Raw genomic sequence first — 10,776 nt, 5'->3', positions numbered from 1 at the left:
CAAAAAACTCTGCAGACTTCTAAATACGCAAATATAACAGCTCAAAATGGAAGAAAAATCCTCCCACAATGAAGGTAAGACGAAGAAATAGGAAAATTGTGACCCAGCTACCTGGTGTAAAGGTCAAAGCAAAAAAATATGAAGGAACCACGTGAGATATGGAAGTTGTTTTATTCTGAAAATGTAATGAGCCAGATCACTGCCTACACGAATCAACAAATAAAACTGTTAACACCTAGGTTAGGTTAGGTTATAGTGGCTGTCCAAGATGGAAACGGATACACTTAGGCCAGTTTAATGGCCCATTGTGATACCACATGAATCTTGAGGTTTCCTCCTAAGCTCAATGGAACCAGTTAGAGTCGCTTACGAAACGTGAGAGGCTGATTATACCGATTAGATTTAGATCGTTTAGATCGTTAAAGAAGAATTCTCCTAGGTAATTCTTGCGTTTTCGAGCTAGAGCAGGGCATGTGCAGAGAAGATGATTTCTTCCTCTTACTCGTCCATACAGCTTCTGCAAAAGTCATTTGAGAATACGCCTAGTCTCGTGGCGTGCTTTCCTTTTAGACAGTGTCCGGTTATGACACCTATTATCGAGCTTATATGCAATCTGCTTAGAGAGAGCAAGCACCTTAAACGTTTTAAATAAAGTGTTGGCCATATGTTTTTTGTGGCTTGACACGTGGTGATGTTGTTCCACCTGGTGCCTGCACCCCTCGCAGCGTCTTGTATTAGTAGCAGTTTACAAGTAGCGATTGGTATGCCAGTACTTGCCAAACGTGGTAGGATTGGCTGTACTGTACCGTTCCTGGCGAGTTCATCTGCCTTACAGTTACCTGGAATGTCTCTATGGCCCGGCACCCAGCATAGGTGAATATTAAACTGCTGCGCCATCTCCATTAGAGATGATCGACAGTTATGGACTGTTATAGAGTTTGTAGAGACAGAGTCCAGAGATTTGATAGCGGCCTGGCTGTCGGAGAAAATATGGATATCAGATGTTGATATCACGTTTTCTTTGAGCCAAGACAAGACTTCCTTAATCGCCAAAAGTTCCGCCTGGAACACGCTACAATGATTGGGAAGGCGGAATGAGAGACTTAATTTCAGTCGTTCAGAGTACACACCACCACCAACCCCTTCTTTGGTTTTTGAGCCATCTGTGTAAAAGTGGATTGACTCATCCTCTAAGAATGTCCTATCCTCCCAAAAGTATCTGGTAGGTATAGAAATCTGGAAATTCCTGTCGAATTGTAGTTGGGGGATGGTGTAGTCTGTGTGCTTTGGAATTGATTCTAAGTACCTTAAAATTACGGAGTGGCCAATGTTGTTGTTAGTCCACTGCGAAGAAGCATTGAGGCGAATAGCAGAGCTTGACGCTATTTGTTTGCTAAATATGTCAAGAGGTGTAAGGTAGAGCAAGGTGTCCAGTGCTGCAGACGGGGTCGTGCGAAGCGATCCGCTTATACACAGGCAGGCTGAACGTTGGACTTTATTTAACTTGTCCCTGTTTATACCTTTCTCTAAAGCAGTCCACCATACTGCCACACCGTACGTTAAAATCGGTCTGATTACCGATGTGTATAGCCAATGCGTGATTCTGGGTTGTAAACCCCATTTATTACCAATAGCTTTTTTGCAAGAAAAGAGAGCTACAGTAGTTTTTTTGACTCTTTCCTGTACGTTGCGTTTCCAATTTAGTTTTTTGTCTAGGACAAGACCTAGGTATTTAGCCTCGTCGGAGAATTCTAATTGGATTCCTTTAATGTAAGGAGGGTTGACAAATGGAATTTTGTATCTCCTCGAAAATAAGACCAGATCAGTTTTGTGTGGGTTAACACCCAGTCCAGTCCAATCAGCCCAAGTCTGTCCAAGGCATTTTGTAAGAGTTCTTTTAGGATATTAAGATGCTTTCCTGAAACTGCTTAGCAACGTCGTCCGCATAGGCTATCACTCTGAAACCCTCCGCATCCAGACTAGTTAGGATTTCATTCACCACTAGGTTCCAGAGGAGAGGGGATAGAACACCACCTTGCGGTGTCCCTCTACTAACGAATCGTCTGCTAGAAGAGTTGCCCAGTTTTGAGTTAATTATTCTGCTAGTAAGCATTAAATGAATTTACTCCCGAAGCGAACTCTCTACATTTAGAGATGTCAGTGCAGAAGTGATTGCAGATGTGTTAGCACCTAAGTTTGAAAGAGAAATGGATTGCTGGGAAACTGATGAGGTTGAAATTCAGGCACTATTTGAGTTCTTACTCTTTGCTGGTGTTCGGAGAAATAGTTGTCTGAATGCTAAAGATTTATCAAAACTGATGGCACGTCCCCAGATATCTTTCGTTTGAATATGAGTTGTAATCGGTTCTATTTATTATTGCGGTGTCTCAGGTTTGATGACAAAAGCACTAGAGCTGCACGCACTTCTGTTTACAAATCGGCTCCCATAAGAGATTTGTTTGAAGAAGGCAAAGCGTCATTCAAAAAATACTTCAGCCCATCTCAATTTGTAACAATCGACGAAAAGCTAGAAGCGTTCAGAGGTCGTTCCAATTTTAGACAGTATATTCCATCGAAACCAAATAGATATGGGATTAAAATATATGGCTTGACAGATGCGAAAATGTTTTATACTTCCGACATGGAAGTTTATTTGGGAAAACAACCTGAAGGTCCCTATTTTGTGGATAACTCAGCGATGTCATTGGTTGTGCGTCAAAGTAATGCTATTCATAACAGTGGCCGCAACATAACAATTGACAACTTTTTTTCAAGTCTTCCCCTTATTGATAAGTTAGTAAAGGATAACAGGCTGACAGTGCTAGGTACGATTCGAAAAAATAAGAGAGAACTGCCTAAAAACTTCACCAAGGTAAGACGCCGAGAAGAAAAATACAGTTTTTTCGGACATAGAGGCATTTGTACCCTTGTTTCCTATGTGCCAAAAAAGAACAAGAATGTTCTCCTTGTATCAAGTATGCATGATAATCAAGAAATCAATGAAGAATCTGGGAAATGCAACAAAGGGAGGCGTTGACACGGTTGATAAAATGTGTGCAACTTACAATGTGACTGCCACGAAAAAACATCTGGTTGTGAATGTTAATTTTTGTATTGTTCCTTTATATTTTAGCTTTAAGATTATGAATTTTTTTTTTGTTTGTTTCTTAAAGAAAAAAAAATTGTGCTCAAGTTTTTGTACCCCTGATGAAAAAGAAACTTTTTTAAGAGGCTTAATAAAAAGACTGCCATTTATTTATTAAATTAAACAAAAACTAATAAAGACTTGTTTTATTTCGTTATTAATATGTTATTCTATAGATTTAAAAAAAAATAAAGATATTCGAAGTAGAAGAGAAACTACGGGCTTTTTAGTTTCGTTCGAGAGACTCTGCGCAGGTATACGTGTTATTTTTTTGACGCGGGTATTTAATAAACTTGGACTTGTAGATGCAAAAGAGTGCTGTTGGCATGAAAAGATGTGGATGCGAACAAATTGCTGGTACAAGGTGCCGTCCATAGCCAAAGATAGCATAACAACACCTAACCATTGTCGTTTATATTAATATTTATATCTTTAAATAACAAGAATTTGTACACAAAAATTACATAAATTTTTTCACAACACTTTAATTTTATTAACGGCAACAAACAAGAAATAATAGATTATACATAATTATTTTTATAAAAAAAAACTAACTTTTACTTTTAAAAACGCAACGAAAAGAGTAACTTAGATGTAATTTTGTATAAGTTTGGTAGATACACTTTTTTTTCAAAATCCATAGAACAACGATAATTGTTTGGCAGGTTAAAAAGACTTAGTGATAAAATGTCCAAAATGCAGAGCAAATCCGATTAATTTTAAGACATTTTTGGTATAGAACAATTTCCTTTAAAAAGCAAAAAAAAAAGGTTCTAGGAAAAAAAACTTACACATTGATGTAACAAAATTCATAGTACCGTTACCTACCATACAGTCCAAAGGCCAATATCCTGTATATTTAACCTACATTTCATCTTAATATAGGAAACTTTTTATCATACCCATTTTGATTTTCCTTTAAATGTGGGTATTGGTGCATTAGCAGATCCCACGGAGTAGGAAATTTTCACAGCTTCCATATGCCTGTTTTTGATATTGTGCTTAAGTTTCCTTTGTATTGCCATTTCGTCGAACAGTTCAATGGTCCTCTTCATGTTAATCATTAAAGAATAGTACTCCATCATGGATAACGAAAAACTCGAAAAAAGTTCTTATTCGCTAGGCTTCCTTGGTGCTTTCGAGTTATTGAAACATTTTATCAGTCTATCAAATACAACACCCAATTCTACAGATTTTAATTTTAAGGGAAATTTACTTACAATTTGTTATGGTCGAGGAAGATAACGGAATATTTTTGTTTCTTTTATTTGGATTGAAAAACAACAACAATAAACTGTTTAGGTATGTCTGTGAAGTGTGGCATTCAAGGCCAAATCACGTTCGCTGCAGAAAATGTCGATTCATTAGAATCTGGTTGTTAAGACGAAAACCAAGCTTTTATAGTCGCAAAAGAAATACTTTTTTTTTTTATATAGCGGCTTAAAAATTCTGAAATTTATTTAGTTTATTTATATAATGTACATATTTTTATAATGTGTTTTCATATTATATTACCTTGGTTTACAATTTGTATTTTAATATTTTACTGTAAAATAATTTTACAAAAAGAAAGGTTTTAAATATTTCAATATGTAGTCTTTCTACTCAGATTTCAGATACAAAAATGAGGTAAAGGAAAGCGAAATAGGTTAAGTTGAGTTTTGCACATTGCAAATTGCAACAGCTGCAATAAAGATCAGGGTTGTCTTCGAAGTATTGGGTAAACTTACTGCGACAATGCAGATGTCGCTAACATACCGCCCCCAGTAAGCTGACTACAACCCGTATCTGGCTTACTCTCTTGTTCCCTGCCAGCAATGTCTAGAACTGCTAACTTCACCGAAGGCCGCTCGTACACACCATGCTCCGTTTGAACCTTTGCTCGGCGTACCTGTCCGTCCTTTGCGGTAACAACATCAACTACTCGTCCTTTTGGCCAACAGTTTCTTGGCAGGTCGTTATCTACTATGATAACCAGGTCACCCTTTGTAATTGGCTTTGTTTTGATGAACCATTTTGATCTCTTATTGAGTGTTGGTAGGAACGCTTAAACCCATTTCCAAAAAATATCAGCTAACATTTGTGATTGTTTCCAACTCTTTCGCAAATCCAAATTTACCGGATCACAAGGTATTTTCAATCCATTTGAACTACCGAGAAGGAAATGGTTTGGCGTTAGCGCTTCATCATCAGTCACATCTAAGGAAACAAATGTTAAAGGTCTGGAATTTATAATATTCTCAACCTCAATAAGTGCACATCGCAAGCTTTGGTCTCCAACTTTTCTCGAAGAAAGAATTTTGTAAAGTACGGTTTTTATTGATCGTACGAGCCTTTCCCATGCACCACCCATGTGAGGAGTGGTGGGTGGATTGAAATTCCATTTTAATTCTGCTGTCACGAACTCATCAGCCACCCGACCCAAGTCAAACTGTTTTAATTCCTCTTTCAACACCTTTTCTGCGCCTCGGAAATTGGTACCATTGTCGCTATATATTTCTAAAGGTGTCCCACGCCGAGCCATAAAATTCCGTAGACACATGATAAATGAATCTGTAGTCAAACTATGAGCTATTTCTACATGCACTGCTCGAATAGTTAGGCAGGTGAATAATGCACCCCATCTTTTCTCATTTCGTCTTCCTACCGTCACTATAATCGGTCCAAAAAAATCCACCCCAACGAATGTAAAAGGCCTACAAAACGCTGATAACCTAGCCTTTGGTAAATTGGCCATTTCAGGAACTTGAGGACGAGCATTCTGAATCTTACAAGCTTGGCAGTCTCGTCTTACAGACTTAAGCAATACTCTCAGCTCCGAAATATGAAATTTTTGACGTATTTCGTTCAAGGCCGTTTCATGATTGAGATGATGATATTTTCGGTGGTAATCGTCAACTACCAAGCTAGTTATGCAATGCGTCTTAGGTAAAATAATTGGTGTTTTACAGTCTATATTTACGAAGTCGGCGAAAGCAGTGCGTCCTTGCATTCTCAATACTCCGTTTTCGTCCAAAAACGGAGAGAGTTTTCTGAGGGGGCTGCTACTGGAAAAAGGTGACGTTTTTCTCATAGTTCGGTGTTTTAGATTTTGTATTTCTTCAAAATAAACTTCTGATTGAGCTTGCCGAAAAAGTAGCATTTGTGATTTTTTGATTGCGTCTGACGATAAAACAAAATTGTGAAGTTTGCTCCAGGACTGCATTTCAGGATTTCTTTGCTTTAAAATATTTTCACTTTTTCCTAGATTTCTTCGCTTTTCTTCTACTTTTTTTTTTAATCGTTCAACATACATGAAGACATACGCCATAGAACGCCATAATTTTCTCCAACTTCCAAAACGACTCACCTCAATTAATTTACATGAGTTTTCAATTGCATTAATTTGCAGCAAATAAGGTCTATATTCACTTCTGTCTATTGTTTCTATTTGTGGCATTTGTGGCCATTCACTTTGATTTTTGTGAAGAAAAGCAGGTCCTTTGAACCATTCATCGGATGAATCCCAGTTGGGATCTGAATTCCATTTTGTTGCCTTATCTGCCACATTCATTTTGGAGGGAATCCACTTCCAGTCCAAAACACTAGAAGACTCCAAAATTTCACCTACTCGGTACATAACGAACTGTTGAAAATTTCGAGGGTCAGTACGAAGCCACGACAGCACGGTCCTTGAATCACACCATACAAATTTCTGACTTATGGAAAAACGATGTGCGTTACATATCGAATTCATAAGTCTCACCCCTAGAACAGCAGCCTGCAATTCTAACCTCGGAATTGATAATGGTCGCCTTGGAGCAACTTTGGTTTTAGCGCTTACTATGGCCGTTTCGATTTTATTTTCGTATTCAATGCGAAAGTAAGACACGGCAGCATATGCATTCTCGCTTGCATCGACGAATGTGTGAAGTTGAATTGACGTTTTAGTTTGGTTCAAGTTAAGAGAATAACATCTTGGAATCTGGAGTTCAGCAACTTGAGGCAACAACATCTGCCACCTCAAGCATCTTTCATATAAGGCTTCAGGTAACTCATCATCCCAACCTAATTCTGAACGCCAAATATCTTGTAGGAGCACCTTTACAAAAACAAGAAAGTGAGAAAGAAATCCCAGTGGATCGAATATCGACATCAATATATTAAGAACTTCACGTTTTGTTGGCACTTTATTTTCAATAATAACTTTTCTGTTAAGGCTATACAAGTTCAAAACATAAGTAAACGTGTCAGACGATGTATTCCAATGCATGCCTAAAACCTTTTCGGTTGCCACCATGTTTGTATCATGCATTCCAAAAACCTTTGAGGAAGCTGTTGATTTCGTTTTCGTTCCATCTTCTTTCAGCGCTTCAAGGACGGTGGTAGAATTCGACATCCAATTCCTTATATGGAAGCCGGCATCTGCATGTATAGATTTAACGTCTCTAGCCAGTTGAATGATGTCATCTATGGAATCCATACTATCGATGAAGTCGTCTTCATAATGATGTTGTAATATAGCCTCAACGGCTCTTGATTTTGTTCTTGAAAAACGCAATGCATTTTGATTTTTTACATAATGAGCAATGCACGGTGAACAGCTAGCACCAAACGTCAAAACTTGCATCTCATACACACTAGGAGCACGCATTGCTTTATTGTCCCTCCACAAAAAACGTTGAACCGACCTGTCTTCTTTGCGCACTGACACCTGATGAAACATTTCGGCTATGTCGCCACAAATTGCGAACCTTCCACAACGGAAACCATATAGGACGTTTGTGATTGGTACTAATTGGTCTGGCCCTTTCAAGAGAAAATCGTTAAGTGAAACACCGTCACATTTCGCAGCTGCATCCCACACGAGCCTTACCTTTGATGGTTTATTCGGATTTCTCACTATAAAAATTGGTAAGTACCAAACACGGCGATTCACTTTTAACTCATCATCGGACAATTTTTTTGCATAACCTTTGCTTACTAAAATCAAAATCTGCTCATTTAAATTTTCACTCAGCCGAACATCCTTTTGAATTTTTCGATCTAGTATTTGAAAACGATTAAACGCCATGGAATAGCTGTCAGGCAAATTGAATTTATCGTACTTCCAAAGAAGACCGACTTCATATTTATTTTCGATACGAACACACGTTTCTTCAAGAATTCTGATGGCCTTTTTTTCTTCTGTGGATACCATTTGAAGCGTTGGAATGCGTACACCGATGTTTTCAATTGAAAAGAAGTTTTCTACAAGTTGATGAAGCTCTGTATCATTCTGGTTTTGAAATATATTCAATGCAAATTCAGTGTTTTTAAAATTTGTTTGTATGTCTTTTTCAGGACCATGAACACACCAACCTAGGCGCGTTTTAGTCACCATTGGTTCGGACCAGTTGCCTTCAAACACTCTCATTGATACGCCAAGTTTCCAATTGTCCATTCCAATAAGAATTCTTGGTTGAGCCATGTCATACGAAGGAATAGGCAAACCTCTCATGTACGAATAACGATTTTGCATAATATGACTCGATACGGATTGTTTTGGTAGCCCTAAATTGTTTACGGTGCGAACGTTGTGGAGGGTGAATCTCTGGCATCCTTCAGAGGAACCTGATATGCCCAATGTGACGATACGTGAGTTTTCTTCAACGCGTGTAGTTTCGGAAGTCCACTTTAAACAAATATTTTCGGACCTCCCTGCAAGGTTCAGGTCACAAGCGAGTTCATCGTCAATCAACGTCAGGGATGAGCCTCCGTCCAGGAAAGCAAAGGTGTTACACGTTTTATTTATTCCATAAAGCTTCACTGGAATAATTCTAAAAACGATATTGTTTTGTATATTATCGTCGCAGCGGTTGTAATGGCATCCTAAAGTTGAGCCAATTTGCATCCTGGGGGGAGTACTATCAGCAGCTGAATTATGTAAAAGCTTGTGATGTTTTCTTGTGCATCCGTCCACTCCACACAATAGTGTTGATCGACATCGCGCGTGAGGGTGTTTTTTTAAGCACGTGTGACATAAATTGTTCTTTTTTACGGCATTCCATCTTTCAGAACGTCCATATCGTTTGAATTCGTAGCAGAAATCCAATGGATGGGAATCGTTACAGACATAACATTGTCTCGTGCTACTTTCACGATCTATGTTTGATGTAGGTGCTTTGACTACGTCGTGAGTGAAGAAGTGATTACTACGTCGTTCCAGTTTGTCTGTGCGCACGATTGGCGTTGTGACGGTACAAGCAGCTTCCGCAATTTCGCTTAACCAATTTGAAAACTCTGGCAGTGTGGGTGATTGTAAATCTTTTGAAAATAGGGCCCAGTTCAACAAAAGATGTGGAGTAAGCTTATCAACAAATTCCTTGAGAAGCGTGGGGTTGTTCAAGTGGGCTGTCATCTGTGATGCTTCCATTACGGCACACATTTTGGATCGCGAGCGCATATTCTATAAGCGTTTCCATTTTATCAGCTTTAGGAGGTGCTTGGTTTTTTGCTTTGGCAATCATGGCGTGAAGTACGTGCTCTGGTCTACCGAAACGCATTCGAAGAGTTTTAATTATATCTGGCACCATCGATGGCAATAAGAGGCGATTCTTTACTGTCTCAAGTGCACTGCCACGTAGGCATTTTTGCAGGCGCATTAAGTTTTCGGCGTGAGTATAACCGGCGAGGTTTGTGCTGTGCTCAAAGGAACTTATAAAAATTGGCCACTCCTCAGGATGACCATGGAAGAGTGGCAGGTCCTTTGATATCACTTGTCGAGTCGCTAACTGAGATGGTAAAAGCGTATTTTGTTGAGGTTCGGAATAAGTAGGGTGAATTTGACCACTTGGTGTAGGGTTTTCTACTTGTAATGGAACAAGGTTGCTTGGGTTGGGCTGCTTTTGAGGAACGATAACAGGTTTTGGTTGTATTTTTTCTTTAGCAAGGGTGTTAGCTGCACCAGAGACTGGGATATTAGCTGGGGTATCTTGGACCCATTTTTCTGTTAATTGGCTACGATCTACCGACTTACCTTGGATGTTTTCTTCATCTGAACTGCTTAGTTCTTCGAGAATTTTGTACTTATCTGTTAAGTACTTTTGCAAGTTTGCTTCTCGAAGGACTTTTTCTTCTTCGAGTCTTTTCAAGAGAAGATCTCTTCTTTTCCGGGATTTGGATGTTTCCTTGGACGCCACAGTGGAGATGATTGAACGAGCAGGTGAATGGTGGCTTGATGACCTTTGACAGGCTTCGCATACCCAACTTCTGTCGTTAACAGAAGAACCGACGTTGACGCATTGGAAATGAAACCATGTGGAGCATTTGTCACAAGCTACCACTTCAGGAATGTCGGGCTCACGGCAGAGCTTACAACTATTACCAGCATTTGGCGTTGATGTTGATTTTGGAGCAGATTTGCTCGACATAACTTGTATAATCAGTCAAGAATTTTTAAGAAATGTTAAGACGAAAACCAAGCTTTTATAGTCGCAAAAGAAATACTTTTTTTTTTTTATATAGCGGCTTAAAAATTCTGAAATTTATTTAGTTTATTTATATAATGTACATATTTTTATAATGTGTTTTCATATTATATTACCTTGGTTTACAATTTGTATTTTAATATTTCAGTGGCCACAAACCATAACCGCCTAAGTTGAGTTATG

The 10,776-nt window shown here is 38.7% G+C and overlaps 1 protein-coding gene across 1 annotated transcript; it reads right to left on the bottom strand.

The window, feature by feature from the left end:
* Positions 1-4,871: 4,871 nt before the first annotated feature.
* LOC129941797 (uncharacterized) lies at positions 4,872-10,536 on the bottom strand. The gene is made up of 3 exons (XM_056050523.1): positions 9,646-10,536; positions 5,243-9,572; positions 4,872-5,191 (listed from the first exon to the last, which is right to left on the bottom strand). The coding sequence occupies exons 1-3, from the start codon at positions 10,534-10,536 to the stop codon at positions 4,872-4,874; spliced, it is 5,541 nt and encodes a 1,846-aa protein (XP_055906498.1).
* Between the last annotated feature and the right edge of the window lie 240 nt (positions 10,537-10,776).

The sequence above is a fragment of the Eupeodes corollae genome, chromosome 1 (genome assembly GCF_945859685.1).
Source record: "Eupeodes corollae chromosome 1, idEupCoro1.1, whole genome shotgun sequence".
Lineage (NCBI taxonomy): Eukaryota > Metazoa > Arthropoda > Insecta > Diptera > Syrphidae > Eupeodes > Eupeodes corollae.
This window is presented reverse-complemented; position numbering and strand designations above follow the sequence as displayed.

What these genes read in the sequence shown, in the direction of transcription:
- LOC129941797 (XM_056050523.1), bottom strand. Translation starts at nt 10,536, where the DNA reads ATGTCGAGCAAATCTGCTCCAAAATCAACATCAACGCCAAATGCTGGT. An exon ending in GTTTCGGTAGACCAGAGCAC is followed by an intron (nt 9,573 to 9,645) that starts GTACTTCACGCC and finishes AAACGCTTATAG; the next exon opens with AATATGCGCTCGCGATCCAA. An exon ending in AAATTTGGATTTGCGAAAGA is followed by an intron (nt 5,192 to 5,242) that starts GTTGGAAACAAT and finishes AATGGGTTTAAG; the next exon opens with CGTTCCTACCAACACTCAAT.